General features: G+C 42.2%; 1 protein-coding gene across 1 annotated transcript in view; it reads left to right on the top strand.

Annotated features, from left to right (window-relative positions):
• The window catches only part of LOC310951692 (solute carrier family 41 member 1-like), a 34,927-nt gene extending 16,174 nt beyond the window's left edge, over nucleotides 1–18,753 (top strand). Inside the window, exons 7-11 of the mRNA XM_083920050.1 lie at nucleotides 42–186; nucleotides 511–590; nucleotides 10,476–10,610; nucleotides 11,166–11,314; nucleotides 13,558–18,753. Of these exons, the coding sequence (XP_083776176.1) occupies nucleotides 42–186; nucleotides 511–590; nucleotides 10,476–10,610; nucleotides 11,166–11,314; nucleotides 13,558–13,731 (683 nt within the window). The 3' untranslated portion in view covers nucleotides 13,732–18,753. The remainder of the gene's footprint in view (nucleotides 1–41; nucleotides 187–510; nucleotides 591–10,475; nucleotides 10,611–11,165; nucleotides 11,315–13,557) is intronic.
• The last annotated feature ends 2,314 nt before the right edge of the window (nucleotides 18,754–21,067 follow it).

The raw sequence follows: 21,067 nt of genomic DNA, 5'->3' as shown, positions 1-21,067 counted from the left end.
TATCAGTAGGTTATTAGAGCGTGTGTGTTCCTGCCCCACAGATATATGGTACCTGTCCCCCCTGGTGTGTCTGCTCTTCCTGGCTCTGATTCCACTGTGGGTGGTGGTGGCCCGACAGAGCCCTCAGATCAGGGAGGTCCTCCGCTCAGGGTGGCAGCCTGTGATAGTAGCCATGTCCATTAGCAGGTATACACTTTCAATTATTTTATTTAATATTAATGAATACACAATTGTATTTTGCGCAATGTATAATGTACAGTGGACGATATTTAGACAGAACAGGTAATAGGAAGTAAGTTAGCACTATAGAACTAAATGATGTTAAAAACGATAATCAAGTTTGATAAACCTAATCCATTATTTATCTAGCTGGAGCCTATGTGATGTGATTAGACACAGCCTAAATGAAATGATGTATTCAGGTTAATCTGGGCAGGGTGAAGTAGGCTGAAAAAACCCTGGGATTGACTGCATGTGGTCCTGATTCCCCTCTGTGTTTGTGATTTCCAGTTTTGGAGGCCTGATACTCGACAAGACAGTGAGCGATCCCAACTTTAAGGGCATGGCCGTCTTTACTCCTGTCATTAACGGTAAGTTAAGTGACGCTGCGGGAGTCATTTCAGCAGTGGGGTAATGTAGCTAAAGTGCACTGCATTGATACCTGTCAACTCACCAGTACACGTATAAAGGTGATACAATTAGCACAACCTTAAACCAAATATATATATTTATATTTTTGGTAGTATATAAAATATATTTGAGTGCCTCAGTGGGTCAGAGTGGGTCGTCCTCCATTTGAGAGATCGGCAGTTCGATCCCCATTTCCCCCGTGTCTGCATGTCGAAGTGTCCTTGGGCAAGACACTGAACCCTGAATTGCGCATGGGTGTGTGAATGTGGTGTGAATGGTTAGATTAGATGGTATGTAGATGTCCACTGCCATCAGTGTGAATGTCTGTGTGAATGGGTGAATGTGACAAACACTGTGAAAGTGCCTTGAGTAGTCAGAAGACTAGAAAGGCGCTATATAAGTACAAGTCCATTTGACAGTTACTGATGTGATGATGTATTATACATAAATCTACCCAGATATATACTGAAGTAGATCAAATGAGCTCCACCTTTATCAGCTACAAGACAAACACATTAATGCATCAATACTCATATTTCAATAATACCGTGGGTTAGAGATTCTGCTGAAATAGGCCATCCTGCAAAATGAGTTGCCTTTTATTTTTGGTGCTGTAAGTATATGTTGATGCTGATACTTTGGACTCGTACTAAGGTAAGAGTTAAAAGGCATGAATGTTACTTATGACCCAGTATTTCTTTACTTGAGTAAAATATCTTTCTTCTTCCACCCCATTGCATTTGAGCCATTTATTAGTTGCTGTCCAGAGTAACAGTTCAGAAACCTTTTCGTTATTAGGACTGATGATGATGTTTAGTGTTTGGCAGTAGAGTTTGTACTGTTGGTGTGCTGCCTGTGTGAATCCAAACAGAACGCCAAAGATTCAGCACAAACAAACACACAGAGGGTATGATGCGAACATGGTGAGAGATACCATCATAATTAACTTGATATTGATATTGATTTGTTGAACTAAATGCAGGAGTGAATGTACTCATGGTGGTAAAGAGGGGAAAAATCTGCGTTTTTTTTTAAGCTGAATGCAAAGTAAATATATGGGGTCACTGACTGGATCCTCTGAAGGTCAGCTGATGAGCTGACATCATTTACCTGTTCCTGTTTCATGTGTCAGACAGTTCCCGTTTGATCTCGCCGGTAGTGCTCTCTTGTGTACTTCGTGTATGAATGTGAGCAGCATACTGAACATTGAGTTGGCAGCGCAGTCGGACGCTCAGAACACTCAGATTTCAGTGAGATTTGGTCCATACCCAGGCTTCATCAAAGGACTTTTTGGATTGATTTCCTTCTGCCAGGCAGCCACCGGCAGCCGGCTTTTATTCCCAATGTTGTGAAAATCCTCCTTCTTTCTCCTCAGAGTTATACTGCATCATGGTTAAACACTTAAATTAGGTTAGTTTAAGGATGTCCCCATATCAGATATAAGAAGGTTAATTGCTGTAAAGTATGGCATTAAAGAACTCTGTTGTCAAAGGTCAAACCCAGAAAACCAACATTAGGCCAAGATAAATGTTGTAAAAAAAATAATAATAATTTGGTCCTGTTCTGCTGCTTTCTCTCAAACATTAGGCCATGCCCATGCAAGGAGGGCTGGGTAATTACACCTCGGTTTGAGGCATAATAAACATGTTTTACGAGGCACAAAGCTTTTTAAACTGAACAGAAGCCAGATGTTCTCAAATGTTAAATGCCGTCTAATTCAAGCAGACACAACACCACAACATTGCTCAAATAAAACACGGTATTATATTTGCAAAGTAATTTAAATCAGGAATTACTGGTAAAAAAAATACTATTAATAAGACTAGTAAACAAGACTATGAGCTTCCTCTGTACTTTACATATTTTGAAATTCTGTCACATTTCAGTCTGTACCACAAAAGTATTGATGCATGATACAACGCTGAGCCGTACCAACAAGGGAGCAAAAAGGAACTGTTCCTACTCAAAACTAATGACCATGAATGGTTACCTATTTGGAAAAGTTGTACTTTAGGTCAGTTTTAGGGCGACTGTGGCTCAGTTGGTAGAGCGAGTCGGCCAATGTTCAAAGGGTCGGCGGTCCGATCCCGGCCCTGTCATGGTTGTTGTGTCCTTGGGCAAGATACTTCACCCACCTTGCCTCGTGTGAATGTGTATGACTGCCGTATGTTTGAGGAGGTGGTCGGAGGGATCGGAGGGGCCGTAGGCGCTGATTGGCTCCCAAGCTTCCGTCACTCTGCCCAGGGCAGCTGTGACTACTACGTAGTTTACCACCACCATGTACAAGTCTGTGTGAATGAATGGAAGCTGGACTCTGTAAAGCGCCTTGGGCACTGAGAAAGACGCTATATAAATCTAAGCCATAATAATGCTAATAGTTTTCACTTAGATGAATAAAAGAACTTTATGAGCTTGATCATACAAAAGCATCTACCAGACTACCAAAGTTAGCCAGTATATGCAGGTTTTTGAAATGCGTGAAAAACCTGGTGAAACTAGGCGATCGACTTCTTTCTCATTGTCAGTAGACGAGTATGACTTTTTTTCTGGTTGGTCATGTTCTACATCACAAACTCACCGGAGAACTGAGTTAGTAAATAGCAGAAAGTAGCATGGCGGCCAGTGACTGCGGTTACATCTTCTTTAAATCTGTTACCTATTCACTCTCAAACTCACCACCCACTAATTCGGAACAATGACCAAGTACTTCCTTTCCTTTGTGGATGAGATAACAAAGAGTTGCAGAAGTTATCTCGCGGGAAAAGGTCAGGTGTTGTGTTTCCATCGCTGCTGATTGGAGCAGGAGCCGATAAAAAGCCTGTAACTACTGCAGAGTTTTTAGTTCTAGCAATAAATGCCGGTTGTAACCTTTTCCACTAAAGAAGAGAGCCAGATGTTAGTGGTTGTTAGTGGAGTTTTTTGTTCAGTGGGAAGGGGGCTTAACATTACATTCCCTCAGCTTTATACATTTTATCCTACGTACAGAATCACATATAGTCACGCCATCTTGGATGAGGCAAAACAATGTGGTTGAGACTATTTATCATTGCACTCTAGACATCTTCGTCTTTCTTTACCTCAAGACATCCAGAGCCTCTCAAAATACCAAACCATGACTATGGACAATGCACAAATCATACATTTCTGATGACATTTACATACATTCGTGACCATTTTTTCATACCAAAATCCCTATGCTCGAGCCTACTAATTTACTTTTTTGTTTTGGAATGAACTGAAACCAGTGGCAGTCTGGAATTCTAGGAGACCAGTCTGAAAACATACGGGATGCTTCGGAAAACATTTGGCTCTAGTGTAAAGTATAAATGATGTACAGTTAATGGGACATAACATGTGAAACTGCCAACATGTTCAGTAAATGAAGCCTTAAAACCACTGAGCACCAGCTTCAGAAGCACCGACTGCGGTCAAAAGTGCATTCAGGCCACCATGCGGAGCATCAAAGTGCTTTGATGCTCCCCTCTGAAGTTCCATTTTAACAGTCTCAACAGGAGACGTTCAGCACATTATACATAGTTCCTGCAAACATGTATGAGTTGAAGCTTCTGATTTCTAGGCGGTGTTCTAAATGGGGATGTAAGAAGAGAGATATGTTACCTTCAAATGTTAGCATGTGTCGCTTACATTGGTAACTGTCTGCTCTGTCATGGATGAGCCCATCCTTAGTGATTCACTACAAGATGTAAATGAAGGGTTAGGTGGAGCCGAAGAAATAATCAGGAGCAGAGGGAAGGAGAAAAAGGAGAGAGAAGAACATGTGGCAGTGTGCATTGGTTTTGTAAACTGACCCTCCTGTAATCCCCAACGCTTTAATTTGAATTTTTTGGATTTGCATGTAGCTCTTTCTCCACAGGAAAGACCCAGTCAGCTGTGGGGAGCAGAGAAGCAACCCTCCTTTTTAGTTGGACGACGCTGCTACACCTTTTGGCCAAATGACACCAAATTTGCTCAGAGATCGTATCATCACATATCCACCGAATGTGGTTCAGGAGATATAAACATGTATGCCACCATTATTATTATCATTGCCATGTTCTGTCACCCTGGCTGTGCCTCTTTCTTGCTGTTCTGCTGTAAAAACTGCCATGACTTATAAGTCATATTCACATTACTTTAGCTATCACAATGGTCATTGTTACTTTTGTGGTTGCTTGCATCTCTGTAAGTGTGTCTCTGTCTGTCTGTCTGTCTGTCTGTCTTTGTCCATCTGTCTGTCTTTTCTCTCTTTCTCTCTCCTTTTCTTCCTCCCCAACCGGTGCAGACAGATGTCCGTCCTCCACAGAGCTGGGTCTGTCTGACGTTCCTGTCTGTTAAAGGGAAGGTTTTCGTTGCCACTGTACTCTACGGGGGAATTGTTGGGTCTATGTCAATCATAAATAAGTCATAGAGTGTGGTCTATACCTACTCTGTAAAGTGTCCTGAGGTAACTTTTTTTATGATGTGACACTATAAATAAAATTGAATTGAATTGAATAGATATGATGTCTTTTTAGTAAAAGCAATCAATCTTTCCCAGGCCATAACTTTTGATAGGAACGTCGTAGAGACTCCATCTTGATACCGATGGAAAGCGCGTGGCCATAATTAAGGAGGTAGGCGAAGTCTCAACAAATGAGCACCTAAGGAAAAGAAATAGGCACACAATTGTTTAAAATCAAATGGTTCCCGTAGTCCGATCGCAACGAAACTAGCACGAGTGCACTCAGCGCCCACAAAATAGGGGGGGTAGCCCAAGTTTCAAGTCTCTAAAATAACCCTATCCCCTAAACCCTAACCCTAATCCTAAACCATAACCCTAATCCTAAACCCTAACCCTAACCCTAACCCTAATTCCAAGCCTTAACCCTATTTTAAATAGGCCATAACTTTTGATAGGAACGTCGTAGAGACTCCATCTTGATACCAATGGAAAGCGCGTGTCCATAATTAGAGGGGTAGGCGAAGTCCCAACAAATGAGCGCCTAAGGAAAAAAAAATAGGCACACAATTGTTTAAAATCAAATGGTTCCCGATGTCCGATCGCAACGAGACCAGCACAAGTGCACTCAGCGCCCACAAAATAGGGGGGGTAGCCCAAGTTTCAAGTCTCTAAAATAACCCTATCCCCTACACGCTAACCCTAATCCTAAACCCTAAACCCTATCCCTAACCCTAACCCTAATTCCAAGCCTTAACCCTATTTTAAATAGGCCATAAGTTTTGATAGGAACGTCGTAGAGACTCCATCTTGGTACCGATGGAAAGCGCGTGGCCATAATTAGGGGGGTAGGCGAAGTCTCAACAAATGAGCACCTAAGGAAAAAAAAATAGGCACACAATTGTTTAAAATCAAATGGTTCCCGATGTCCGATCGCAACGAAACCAGCACGAGTGCACTCAGCGCCCACAAAATAGGGGGGGTAGCCCAAGTTTCAAGTCTCTAAAATAACCCTATCCCCTAAACCCTAATCCTAAACCCTAACCCTAATCCTAAACCCTAACCCTAACCCTAACCTTAATTCCAAGCCTTAACCCTATTTTAAATAGGCCATAACTTTTGATAGGAACGTCGTAGAGACTCCATCTTGGTACCAATGGAAAGCGCTTGGCCATAATTAAGGAGGTAGGCGAAGCCTCAACAAATGAGCACCTAAGAAAAAAAAAAAAGGCACACAATTGTTTAAAATCAAATGGTTCCCGTAGTCCGATCGCAACGAAACCAGCACGAGTGCACTCAGCGCCCACAAAATAGGGGGGGTAGCCCAAGTTTCAAGTCTCTAAAATAACCCTAACCCCTATACCCTATCCCTAACCCTAACCCTAACCCTAATTCCAAGCCTTAACCCTATTTTAAATAGGCCGTAAGTTTTGATAGGAACGTCGTAGAGACTCCATCTTGGTACCAATGGAAAGTGCGTGGCCATAATTAGGGGGGCAGGCGAAGTCTCAATAAATGAGCACCTAAGGAAAAAAAATAGGCACACAATTGTTTAAAATCAAATGGTTCCCGATGTCCGATCGCAACGAAACCAGCACGGGTGCACTCAGCGCCCACAAAATAGGGGGGTAGCCCAAGTTTCAAGTCTCTAAAATAACCCTAACCCCTAAACCCTAAACCCTATCCCTAACCCTAACCCTAATTCCAAGCCTTAACCCTATTTTAAATAGGCCGTAAGTTTTGATAGGAACGTCGTAGAGACTCCATCTTGGTACCAATGGAAAGCGCGTGGCCATAATTAGGGGGGCAGGCGAAGTCTCAACAAATGAGCACCTAAGGAAAAAAAATAGGCACACAATTGTTTAAAATCAAATGGTTCCTGATGTCCGATCGCAACGAAACCAGCACGAGTGCACTCAGCGCCCACAAAATAGGGGGGGTAGCCCAAGTTTCAAGTCTCTAAAATAACGCTATCCCCTAAACCCTAACCCTAATCCTAAACCATAACCCTACTCCTAAACCCTAACCCTGACCCTAATTCTAAGCCTTAACCCTATATTAAATAGGCCATAAGTTTTGATAGGAACGTCGTAGAGACTCCATCTTGGTACCAATGGAAAGCGCTTGGCCATAATTAGGGTTGGGGGGGTGGGGGGTAAAAAATAGGCACACAATTGTTTAAAATCAAATGGTTCCCGATGTCCGATCGCAACGAAACCAGCACGGGTGCACTCAGCGCCCACAAAATAGGGGGGTAGCCCAAGTTTCAAGTCTCTAAAATAACCCTAACCCCTAAACCCTATCCCTAACCCTAACCCTAATTCCAAGCCTTAACCCTATTTTAAATAGGCCATAACTTTTGATAGGAACGTCGTAGAGACTCCATCTTGGTACCAATGGAAAGCGCTTGCCCATAATTAGGGGGTAGGCGAAGTCTCAACAAATGAGCACCTAAGGAAAAAAAAATAAGCACACAATTGTTTAAAATCAAATGGTTCCTGATGTCCGATCGCAACGAAACCAGCACGAGTGCACTCAGTGCCCACAAAATAGGGGGGGCAGCCCAAGTTTCAAGTCTCTAAAATAACCCTAACCCCTAAACCCTAACCCTTATCCTAAACCCTAATCCTAACCCTAACCCTAATTCCAAGCCTTAACCCTATTTTAAATAGGCCGTAAATTTTGATAGGAACGTCGTAGAGACTCCATCTTGGTACCAATGGAAAGCGCGTGGCCATAATTAGGGGGGTAGGCGAAGTCTCAACAAATGAGCACCTAAGGAAAAAAAATTAGGCACACAATTGTTTAAAATCAAATGGTTCCCGATGTCCGATCGCAACGAAACCAGCACCAGTGCACTCAGCCCCCACAAAATAGGGGGGTAGCCCAAGTTTCAAGTCTCTAAAATAACCCTAACCCCTAAACCCTAACCTTTAATCCTAAACCCTAACCCTAATCCTAAACCCTAACCCTAACCCTAACCCTAATCCCAAACCATAACCCTATTTTAAATAGGCCATAACTTTTGATAGGGACGTCGTAGACACTCCATCTTGGTGCCAATGGAAAGCGCGTGGCCGTTATTAGGGGGGTAGGCGAAGTCTCATCAAATGAGGACCTAAGGAAAAAACAATAGGCACACAATTGTTTAAAATCAAATGGTTCCCAATGTCCGATCGCAACGAAACCAGCATGAGTGCACTCAGCGCCCACAAAATAGGGGGGGGGGGGGGGGGGGGGCAGCCCAAGTTTCAAGTCTCTAAAATAACCCTAACCCCTAAACCCTAACCCTTATCCTAAACCCTAACCCTAATCCTAAACCTTAACCCTAATCCTGAACCCTAACCCTAACCCTAATCCCAAACCTTAACCCTATTTTAAATAGGCCATAACTTTTGATAGGAACGTCGTAGACACTCCATCTTGGTACCGATGGAAAGCGCGTGGCCATAATTAGGGGGGTAGGCGAAGTCTCAACAAATGAGCACCTAAGGGAAGAAAAATAGGCACACACAAATCTGGGGGAAAAAAAACTTTCATGCTTGATCCAGAGATGTGCTGTACCAAATGTGGTGATGATTGCTCACCATTTGTAAGAGTAGCATCAAAATATATTTGAACACAATTCAAAATTGCGGAAAAAAACACAAATGTGTGTAGCTCATATGGAAGGACTCATCTAGAAAGATGACTCAAAAAGAGTTGTGTGTCTTAGGGTTGTTGATCAAATGTTCTAGAATTCAGTTAAAAGCCTGTATATTCATTGCACAAGTTTAAACAAGATAAAAAGTGCTGCTACTGAAAACAGTTAAAAAAAAACATCCAACACGCACACCAATAAATACACACACACACACATTCAGTCAGTTGCAAAGAATTGATGGATATTGCACTTCAGGTGAGGTCAGTTGAGAAATGTTTATAAATTATTTGAAGTCAGAGTTCGGATGGCCCAGGGAAAGACGCTGTTCTTTTACCTGCTAGTCTTGCTTTTTATTCTCCTATAGGGCCTGCCAGAGGGCAGTAAGGTGAATGTAACGTAAAGTATATGTTAGCACCACCATCTGGCCACATTAAGTTACACCCTCCAAGTGTGAAGTAGATGGGATGGACAGCAGAATACAGATGGACACACTAACCCTTACCTCTGATGAAAAATGCACTGAGACAGAAAAGTGGAAGCAAAAAGGAGCAGCTTTTAGAATAAGTGTTCTGGCTGCGAGGTGATCCGCTGAGTACAGAAGAGACGCGGATCCAAACCACTAATGGTCCTCACACTGTGTCCCGGCACAGCCGGGCCTCTAATAACCATCGACTCACTGTCACTGTTTCTCATTTTGTCTCCGTTCATCTTCCCACTGTTTCTCATTTCCCTCTCTTTCTCTCTCTTCGCACCACTGCTCATATCAAAATTTGGCCAATCTGGTTTGAATTTCCCATTTTCCCTCACTGGCTTGCATATAAACCAGTATTATGTTCTACTAAAAGTTCCCTCAAGTCTTCTCCAACCTACAAAAGAACATCTGTGCTGATTTTTGGAGGGGCGGGTAAATACTTGGAAAGGTGTTTGATATGAGTGAATTAGGCACAGATACCTTTGTCAACACCAAAATTAAATTGGACTTAGGAATCCGGTGGGATCTGGAAAAGTTGTTTTTCATTCAGCATAAACACGGCTTTGAAGAAGCGAATAAAAAGGCTCAGCTCACACCAGAATGAAAGGATCACATCTTATCTCCGATCTCTCACATTTAACCCTGGTGAGCCTTTGTGTAGCTTTGAAGCACGTCCCATCTGGGACCGGTTTAAATACCCACAAATGACTTGTCAAACATATCAGACATCTTGACACAAAGTCAGTCAGAAACATGTTATTATTCAGAGTTTAAAAAGGGCACGTGATGGTTTTTTTTGCACGACCAGAATCACGTTTCACTGTCGCATACAGTTGATCTTCTCTCCATGTGGACGCGTACAGTTGATCTTCTCTCCATGCGGACGTGTTTCTGCCTCGTGTCTTTTTAAAATATCGGGTGGAGCTTTTGTTTGTGTTCATCTCTTTAATTTTTTCAAATGCTGTGACTCCACTGGCCAGATTCTAGCTGCGCTTTGGTCTTTGCGGCTCACCAAGCTTGTGTCATTACTTGGCTTAATTATGTGTGCAGGAGGATGATGAAAGAGATTAAGTGTGACGGATTCCAAAGCTGTGTGTTGTCCTCTGTGAGAAAGATGTTTCTGTTTCAGTTGATTATGCGGATACAAAATCTCCTTTTACACAAATCTGTGAGGAAACAATAAGTCTTTGTGCGACATGAAATGAAGCTGCAGCCAGTAGGTTCAAGCGGTTGGTCCTCCATTCATATATTCAGTCTTTACTCTGCCTTCTGTCTTTCCTTGCTCTGTGTAGGAGTGGGTGGTAACTTGGTGGCCATCCAGGCCAGCAGGATCTCAACCTACCTGCACTTCTGGAGCATCCCAGGGGTGCTGCCCTACAAGATGAGGCAGCACTGGCCCAATCCCTGCATCACCTTCTTCTCCTCAGGTAACACTGCCATGTAATATGAACACACTGGAATTAAGACCCAGCGTTTTCTTTCTTATTATGATTTTTCACTTTTACTGGCATTCTGTAAAATACGCACATTGGAACGACACATCGTTGCACGTTTCTGTCCAGCTACTGCAGAATGAATGTGTTTTGCCTTTCTGTTTGAACAAGAGTTAAACAAAAGTTTAAGTGAACTTTTAACCACAAATACATTGCAAAAATATTACTGTTGCTCACTGTTTTATTACTAATGTATTCATAGTTGGTTACAATTCAAAAAATGCATTTAAAATATATAGCATCGTAGTTGTGGAGTTTATGTTCTTCTCAAGACCTAAATGGATTTGACTCGGTGTAGAATATCCTTAGGAGCTCATTATATAGGAGCTGAGCTGGCTCTTGACAGTGTGAAACACCGAAAAAATTAACAATTTTTGAACATAAAAACACAGCAGACAAGACGAAGCTAACAGTTAGGGAAAACCATGCATAAAAGCCATAAAACAAAGTACCCTGCCCGCCTAGTACTCACTTCTCTGTGTCTTCCAGGGGTGAACTCCAAGTCAGCACGGGTGCTTCTGATGCTGGTTATCCCCGGTCACCTGGTCTTCCTCTACGCCATCTCTCTGCTGCAGGGAGAGGAGGCGCCCATCACTGTAGCCTTCACCACCTGCTATGTGTGTGCTGCTCTACTACAGGTAAAAGGACAGTTTCAGACATCCATTTTTATCAGTGCTAGTCATCACTAGGGCTGCAAGTAACAATCATTTTCTCGATGAATTGATCAGTTTTTGGTCTATAAAATGTCAAAAACTGGTGAAAAATGTAGACTTGTGTTTCCCCATAGCCTCTAAAAAAAGAATTAATGTAGCCATCCATTGGATTGTGTCCACTAATGGGTGGCACCACATTGAAGCCAGAAGTTCGGCATTTGGCCATCGCCATCTTGGTATTTTGGAGCCAGAAGTGACCATATTTGGACAAAAGGGCAGAGCTATGGGGGACCGCTACACAAGTGACATTTCGCTGGTGCTACACTGAGCTTAGCGCACAAAGAGAAAAAGTTTTAGCGATTTTTCAATTGGCTAACGCAAGTCATCAAGTGGCAGTGACATGGAGCCGGTTGAAAATTGGCAAGTTACCAGCTAATGCTAGCACTAGCTAGCTAGCCTGCTTACCAAGATGCAACCACCGAATCTGTTCAAGACATTTAAGGCACATTACAATACACTCGGATGAGGTGAAAACACACAAAAACAAGTTGACAGCTATTTTAATGTACACAGTGTCATGGATATGTATTTCTGAGCCTCTATCCTGATTGATGGCTCGCCGTGTAGCCCCGCCCTATAGCATACCCTGCTTTATCATCTATTTGACTCTAGATGGGACTATAATTTTACAAAATAAACATCATGCTATATTCAAGAAAAGTTGAAACTAGAGATTGAGACTATAAACGGATTTGGAAAATGTTTACTGAGGTAATAAATAAAGTGAAAGGTAGAGTCATTTTCTCATTGACTTCTGTGCAATTGGACTTCTTTTTGGAGCCCGTGGAATCGCCTCTGGTGTTTCCCCAAGCCTAAAATGGCGTCCTCAAAGGTCTTGTTTTGTACACAACTCAAATATTTGCAGTTTACTGTCATATAGCAGGAAAGAAACCAGAAATTAGTGTTATTTAAGAGGCTGGAATTAGAGAACTTTGACTTTTTTTCTTATGCAATTACTCAAACCGATTTGAATCGATTATCAAAATAGTTAGCCAATAGTCAAGAGTTGACAACTAAACCATTAACTGACTAATCATTGCAGCGGTAGTTTTGCTGTGAATGGTTTCTTGTGAACTCACCGGCCCTCAGTTGGCCCTGAAGTTTCACATGAGGTCCTGATGCAAACTGGAAGCCAGCCATCAGAAGGTAAGACTTTGTACAGGCTGATAAAAAGGGGCTGCTGCCACCTGTTACCTAACTGTGAAATGACCTGAGCCAGGTGTTGTTGTTTCAGCAGCTCCGTGAGATAAAGATTTGTTCCTGGACTGAACCAAAAGTACACCACACTCCTGCTACGGTCACCTTTCTTACTCTCTCAACATAACATCATCTCAGCTGTGAAGCATTGTTTGTCTGTTGTTAGTCTTAAAGTGTTGTTTGAAACAATTTCCCCCTTGGATTATTAAAGTATTTCTGATTCTGATTCTGATGTTATTGTAGAAAACTAGATGTTGTGTTCTTTGGTGTCAAGTCAACGACTGTCTGGCACTTGTCATAAACTCTCACAGGTTTAGATTAATCTTTTCATATCCGTCCGATCTCAGAGAACCTGAACTTGAATGATTTCACTACTTAGAAGATTCGTAGGAATCTTCTGTTGAAATCAGTCGCCTGGCTGAGAAAACACCACACAAAACACGTGCAGGGGCAGTGAGAAAGATACATCATGAGCAGAGCAGCAGAGCACCTTAGGTTGAACTTTAATACTTAAACTGCTTTGACATTACTTTTAGCAAGCTTTAGATTTGGAAATCGGAGGTCTTCCCGGCCCGTCCAGCTGGGAGGAGGCCTCGGGGAAGACCCAGGACTAGGAGGAGAGATTAGATCTCCACACTGGCCTGGGAACGCCTCGGGATCCCCCAGTTAGAGCTGGTTAATGTGGCCCGGGAAAGGCAAGTTTGGGGTTCCCTGCGGGGGCAGCTGCTAAAGCTGCTGCAACCCGCAACCCGACCCCGGATAAGAAGTTGAAGATGAAATGAGATGAGATGCGCATGGGTCAAAATGCTGAGGATGCAGCTTAAAAAAAGTCCCATTTTCCTCCATACTTCCCATATTTTGTTTCTTGTTTTTCTCTCTAATCGCAGCCTTTTCCGCACAGTTTTCTTCTACCTCTAGACACAAAAAAATTTAATGAAAAATGAATTTAAAAATATTTCTTCTCCCTCTAGGTGGCCATCCTCCTTTACTTTGCTGACCTCATCATCCGTATGATGTGGAGAAGGAGTCTGGACCCTGACAACTTCTCCATCCCCTATCTGACCGCCCTGGGGGACCTGCTGGGCACCGGCTTCCTGGCCCTCTGCTTCCGCTGCGTCTCAGTGTTTCAGAGCCTGGGTCTCTGAACGTTTCCCCTTCTTTCCCCCTGAACTCTCAGCCAGCCACTGTCTTTTTGCACCAGTTTTGTTCCGTTTACACAGACATGCTTTTGATTGGACAATAAAGCATTTTCTGACGGTGATCACCTGGCCCTGTTCATACTGAGGAATCGTTCTTACTCACATATTCAAACCTTTACAGCGATGGAAAGACGGCCATAGGTGACACACATCAATTTACACCAACCATGTCGGGGAAGAAGTGCTGTGTGAACACATCCAATCTAATTATTTTATATGTGGAAGTTTTAGTTCTCTATCCGTCAGTACATGGGACTTTATTTTGGAATCATTCCTCTTTATCTGTCTTTTAGTCAATAACTAAATGTGAGTTTAGTGGCTCTCAGCTCATCTCTTTGGCTTCATCAGAGGAATAAGTAGCAACTTCACATCACAGCAGCAAGACCGAACAATTGGTCTGTTCGTGGACATTTGTTTGAATGTGCATAGATCTAACTGACTTAAGGCAGTTCATGTTTGGGTGGGCTGTACTAAGCATTAATGCTTGAGATTGTGGAGGTTGAGCTTTGTAGTAAACTGGAATTCTTATATTGAATTAAGAATGAATGGGAGTGATTTAGTTTTCATGAAAATCAGGTCAAATTACTGTAAAAACAGGGGAATGTTACTGAAAATATATATATATAAAATACATTATATCATCCATATAATGTATTTTATCTATCATTCTCTGCAAATTAATTTGTGAGGTAGCGTAGCAGACAAACAAACAGAACGGGGTAATCAGTATTGTCATGCCCAAAAGCGAATGGCACGGCTGCACAGTGGACCGGGAGGAAGACACTGTCAGTAGGTGTGGTGGGAGTTTGTGTGAGTCATGATCAATGGGATGACCTCTGATCTGACAGTGTCATGATGCGCAACAGTGCGAAGCCGACCCACATAAAATATATATCATTGAATACCACACTGGAAGAAGGATGTATTTGTGGCCTTCGTAAAATACCATAACTATAAAATATCCATGATGCATCGCAAAAAATGTCTCCAGAATGTCTAACACAAACATCGTACAGGCCTACGATGTGATTAACGCGACACTTGAAAACAGTGCGATATACAGAAGAGGTGAAGTTAAGGAAAAAAGTCAAACTGTAAAATAGATCAAAATGGTGTTATGATTGAATGTTATGACACTTTAGGCTGATTATTTGACGTCCTGAACTGAAAATAGGCTGAGACAGCTCTGCCTTTGGATAACCTTCATTTGCTTCTTTAAGGAAATTAACTTTACCTTTGGTTAGTATTTGCAGTCTATAGCTTGTAGAATATGCTAGATACAGTGAGGAGTCCTACAGCATACAGATGAGCAGACCAGAGTGCAGTAACAGGAGCCTGGGCAGCAATACAAAGCTAGAATGCAGTAACCACACAGCCCAAGTGCACATACTGTGTTTCGGCTTGCTTTTTAAGTAAAAATCTATTTTTATATAAGTACAAATACAAAATTCACAAACATATTCTTAACTAAGTTTGACCATATATGTAGTAGCTGCATTATATAGTGATAATTATAAGCAATGGTGTTGATTTTCAGATTCTAAATCAGACTAGAAATGGTTCATAGGCCAAAACAGTTTCAGTTTTTGCAATATTCATTGTGAATTCTGTGCAGCCACTAAATGTAAACAAAAAAAACAAGAAAACAGCAGTGCACAACATTTCTATGGACGAATCCGGCGAGCTGTTTGTGTATCGCCATCTAGCTGCGCTGCCATTACTGCGGTGGCGCCTCCCGGCAGTATACAAATGCGTCAAGTGTACCTTTTAAACTTACCTGTACTTTTTATGCAGCAAAACTTTTGACAATGATGTCAAAGGAAGTCGGGAAGAACCTGTGCAATTCTCAGCTGCTCCAACAGCATTGATTGAAAAGCATCGTGTTCGCCGTAAGTGCATCAGCTGGGGCCCTTTTGTGTGGAGTTTGCATGTTCTCCCCGTGTCTGCGTGGGTTTTCTCCGGGTTCTCTGGCTTCATCCCACAGTCCAAAGGCTTGCAGGTGTCAGGTTCATTGATGACTCTAAATCACCCGTAGGTGTGAATGGTTGTCTGTCTCTGTTCGTCGCTATGTGCCCTGCGATAGACTGGCGTCCTGTTCAGGGTGTAGCCCGCCTCACGCCGGATATCAGCTGGGATCGGCTCCAGCCCTCCCGCGACCCAAATAGGGACAAGAGCAGCTGAGAATTGCACAGGTTCCTCTCAACTTCCTAGACACCGTTGTCAAATGTTATGCTGCATAAAAAGTACAGGTAAAAGTAGAAAAGGTACACTTATGACAGCTCCCATTCAATCGCGCGGATACTCGAGATAGACCCCACCGCAGCAGCGGCTATACGTATTTGTTTTCACCCATCAACTGTGAAGCTGCAGAGGACCGTGGGTATTCCCTCACTACTTGATACAAACAGTCCCTTTAATGGAAGGTCCACAAAGCCTTACTGTTCAGTATGACGTTGTCAGAACCATAAAACCTCATCATTACAGCAGTGAATGCATTTACACGCACGTTAGCCTCAAAGGTGTGTTCAGACAGACCGCTGGATTCTTACCTTTACAGTGTAATAGTTTTCCACCCCACTAGAGCTCCCAAGCGGTATTGTTGGTGCCGCCGTCGCAAAGACAACCAGATACAAAAACAACAACAAACAACGGTGATGGAGATAAAATATTTTCTATCGTTGAACAATAAATTGATCAAATTGGTACGAAATGGGTTTTCTCAGGAGGGGGGCTGGAGTCTCCCTTAGAGAGAGGGGGAGAAGTTCAGCTATCCGTGAGGAACTCGGAGTAGAGCCGCTGCTCCTTTGCGTTGAAAGGAGCCAGTTGAGGTGGTTCAGGATCATCTAGTAAGGATGAACCCTGGGCGCCTCCCTAGTGAGGTGTTCCAGGCACGTCCAGCTGGGAGGAGGCCTCGGGGAAGACCCAGGACTAGGTGGAGAGATTATATCTCCACACTGGCCTGGGAACGCCTCAGGATCCCCCAGTTAGAGCTGGTTAATGTGGCCCGGGAAAGGGAAGTTTAGGGTCCCCTGCTAAAGCTACTGCCCCCGCGACCCGACCCCGGATAAGCGGTTGAAGATGAGATAAGATGAACAATAAATTGAGCTAGTCTAGTTTCCCGTTCACTGGATCCATCAGTTACATGAATATATCGATAGCGACATGGCTAACGCTAGCAACCGCCTGAAGCAAGAAACAGCCGTAAGAATCCCATTTTGAACTAGAAACTCCTGGTATCATTGCTCTGATAAAGGCAGAGAAAAACACTGGGCAGAATGAATAAGTTGGCAGATTTTGTTAGTTACTGGTCTAGCTTAATAAATCGGGGCTGTCGTTTTTTGTCGGTACCATTTGTGTTCGGTTTTTCCACTTTCTGTCATTCACACAACCTGATGATAGCTGTTTTAATGATTTGCCTCATAGCGCAATGTTCAATGGTAAGTAAAGTAATGGTTCGTAGGCATATAACATTGACGTTACATGTCTAAGGCTTTTATTGTGAAAGGTTAGAATGAAGTAGTGAAGCTAAAATGCGCCGTTTTCGACAGTGTGGAAGGCGAAATAGATCGTTTAGCCTCCGTGTAATTCTTTTATTACCATCATAAGTACAGGCACACTAATTATTAAAATTAAATTTACATTCAGTCTGAACACACCATAACACTCTTTTTTTTTAAATTCAAAGTCATGTTTAAGCATCGTCATAACGAGGTTATGCCGTATTTCACCTGACATGAACACACAGCAACAACACAAACAATTCAAATTAGTACACATCAATAAACATAATGCCGAAAGACAATATTAGGAGATTATCGTGTGTACACCAGTATTCGCTGTATCCTTACTTTGTAGGAGCTTAATCTCAAAATATTGAAAATAATACAGAAATACAGATGTGCGTAAATGCACTCGTGATCACACGTTGCTGTTAATACCTATTTTAGAGATTAATGTCATAAACACAGAACTGAAATCTGAGGCTTTTGCCAATAATTAGGTATTTGATGTGACGTATATCAGTGTTAATAGTGCTTTACTAAAAGCTTTTACTGTCACAGTACTTTCTACACTAGAAGGTAATAAAATATAGATATGTACTATTAGAATCACAGTTTATTTCACTCCGTGTTAACTGTGATACTGTGCGAATTAGACCACAGCTGAGGTTGTGTTGTACCAGCATGTGTGTGTCTTAATCAGTAGGGCTGGACGATATATCATGAATCTCTATCATTATAAATGGTCTCTGTTGTTATTATTTATTGTGTGGTGTAATTAATTGCAGTCTGACCAGGGAAATATCTTCGACTTATTGGTTTGTTTAATGTTTGGTTACATCTCACTGGCTTTTCTTTGGGTAAATAATGGAAGTTGCATAGTTTATTTGAGTTTATTATAATAACTCAATGTAGTTTGAACATTTCTTTAAATGGCCATTATTATTATCAATGCTTTGGGAAATATGTTTATTCACTTGATTGCCAAGACTTAAATCAGAAGACAGGCATGTTTCCCAAAATGTTGAAGTATTCCCTTAAAAAAAGACGGTTTATCATCCAGCCCTATTAATAAGGATGTAAAAGAGTGACGGCAAAACACCTGATTGTAAACTCCATGCACCATCTTTCTAGTAGTCTAAGGTTGCCTTGAAAACAAAGTTAATGTCGACGGTGTCTTATGTAAAATCTCCCTCTACAACCGTGTCAATGTCAAATCTAACGCTTTATTTAAATGTTGCAGCAGTCTTGTCTCTTTTGCCGTCTGTTGGCAAAACTTTGTACTGTACATCAATGTTGACACTGCCACGTTATGACTTTAGGGGCTCTGAAAATGTTCATTGTCACCTGAGCTTCCACGTATGTCGTTTATGTCCTACGTGTGTGTGTGTGTGTGTGCAAACACAGTGTGGACGTGTGGAATCAAAAATGTGACATGTTTAGTGTGTGTTTCTGTGATTGTGTGGCTATGGACAGTTCTATTTTAATAAAAACCAACATGCAATGAAACATTTGTGACTTTTCTTCGTCAACTAAATCAGCCAAAAGAAGAGATGATTACTTTGGTGCCACCAGGTGGAAGTCTCAATAATCACACCATCCATCCATCCATCCATCTTCAACCACTTGTCCCTATCCGCTGACATCGGACATGAGGTGGAGTACACCCTGGACAGGATGCCAGTCTATCACAGAGCACATAGAGACGCACAGAGATGGACAACCATTCACACCTACGGGCAATTTAGAGTCATCAATGAACCTAACATGTGCAACCTAACACTGTGGGGGGAAGCCGGAGAACCTTTTTTTGTCCCTTTTGGTCTCTGAAAATCTGTACCACAACTGCAAGAATAGATGTGCATCAAAATCCAAATGATGGCTCACTTGACCACAATACTTTTAATTTCATGGGGTCCTTCAGTGTGGAGTTTGCATGTTCTCCCCTTGTCTGCGTGGGTTCTCTGGTTTCCTCCCACAATCCAAAGACGTGCACGGTTAATTGATGACTCTAAAATTGCCCCTAGGTGTGAATGGTTGTCTGTCTCTGTTCGTCTCTATGTGCCCTGTGATACACTGGCGTCCTGTCCAGGGTGGACCCCGCCTCACACCCGTTGTCAGCTGGGATCGGCTCCAGCCCCCCGCGACCCCGACAGGGACAAGCGGTTGAAGATCAATGAATTAAGGTTATTTGTGATAGGAAAAAAACGAATTAAAAAAAACACACACAAATATTCAGTTCTGCTGTTTAAGGATTGTATTTGTAGAAAACTTCAAGATACCAGACAGTCAATCATCACATCAGCAAGTGCACTTCAGTTATCAAGTTATCACATTCACAGTTTTTGTGGCACAAGTACACTGGTGCGTGAGAGATTATTTCAGATTGTGCTCTGTTCACTATTTCACAACGACTCTGAAGGAGCATTTCTACAGAAATGGCACGAGATGTGCGACTAGCTGTGTCCGTTCACAGCAGCGTCTGTGCATTCGAGATAGATACACACTGTTTTTCCCTTTGAAAAAACAATATACTACTTTGTATTCTGTATTTTCCAGAAAGAAAACAAACATTCAAAAGGTAAATCATATATTTTGAACAGCATGTCATCAAACCAGTAGGAAGAAAAAATAAAACATTAAGGGTGCGGTTGTGTTTTGGCAAGTCACATCTTGAAAACGATGGCTTAAATCACACCGCTACAAAGGGGAGCGTTAAAACGAAAAACCCTGTAATCCATGGAGAACAGAAAGATACAATGTGGCATGAACACGGTGGCACAAACGTGAGGCTTCGATAAAAGAGAAATCCATTTCTAAAGACAAAGCTTTTAACACATCGCAAACACTCACACAGATATTGCACTTTTCAAAGCATTACTAAAGGCAGAGGAAAAGCAATGTTTCCAGAGTGGGCCTGTCTGAGTCGAGCTGACAACAAGAGGTTTTTACAAAAGGGATCTGGAAGATAGAGATGAAATGGATAGAGATGAAATTAAACACAGCGTTCTGCTACTTCAGTAACAACTTGTCTTGACATGTGCTAGCACACTAGCACACATCCTGAGTGGGAGTGTTAAACGGTGGATTCTTGTTATTCTGGGGGCTAACTAACTGACACCACTAAGTGTTTCCAGTTCACCAATGCTGGATTGGTATCTTGATAAACATAGTAAAATAAAGCGCGGCAATTTTTACTTTAATGAAAACTTTCAAGTGAATGTTTTACTAGACAAAAGTAGGGAACGTAGCTCACTCAAAAAGACATTTTCACTGGCAGATTTGACCGTTTCATGATTTGATCTCTAATTTCAATATATAATGGATTTAAAAGAGTACTCCACCAATTTAGCACTACACTATAATGTTGTTAAAAACAACCTTAATTACCCAAAACGTAGTCTTGCATAGCCAAACATATTTCCACAGCACTGTGTCAGCGCTTAAGTGAAGCCTGACTACACCGGCTTAGCCTTCTGGGATAGGGGGTAAAAAACACTCTGACTTGTTTGTATTTCTTTGAATCAATCACAGTCTTCTTGGGTGGCGCTAAACGGGCGCTGACAGGGGTTATCTTAGCACTGAACATCCGGTGAGCCAGACTACCCGTGACCTCGATCCATTAGCATTCAGCAGAGATGAGAAGCCGGCTACAGTAGTCTAGTAAGCCAACTTTCTTCTAACTTGTAGTCTTCAGTCCCAAGTGATGCTGACTCAAGTGCAATCTATCAGACTTTGTGCAAAAGGTTTTATAAAGCTTTTTTCCTCCAAATGCAGTAGTT

This window comes from Echiichthys vipera (assembly GCF_963691815.1).
Source record: "Echiichthys vipera genome assembly, chromosome: 9".
Classification (NCBI taxonomy): domain Eukaryota; kingdom Metazoa; phylum Chordata; class Actinopteri; order Perciformes; family Trachinidae; genus Echiichthys; species Echiichthys vipera.
This window is presented reverse-complemented; position numbering and strand designations above follow the sequence as displayed.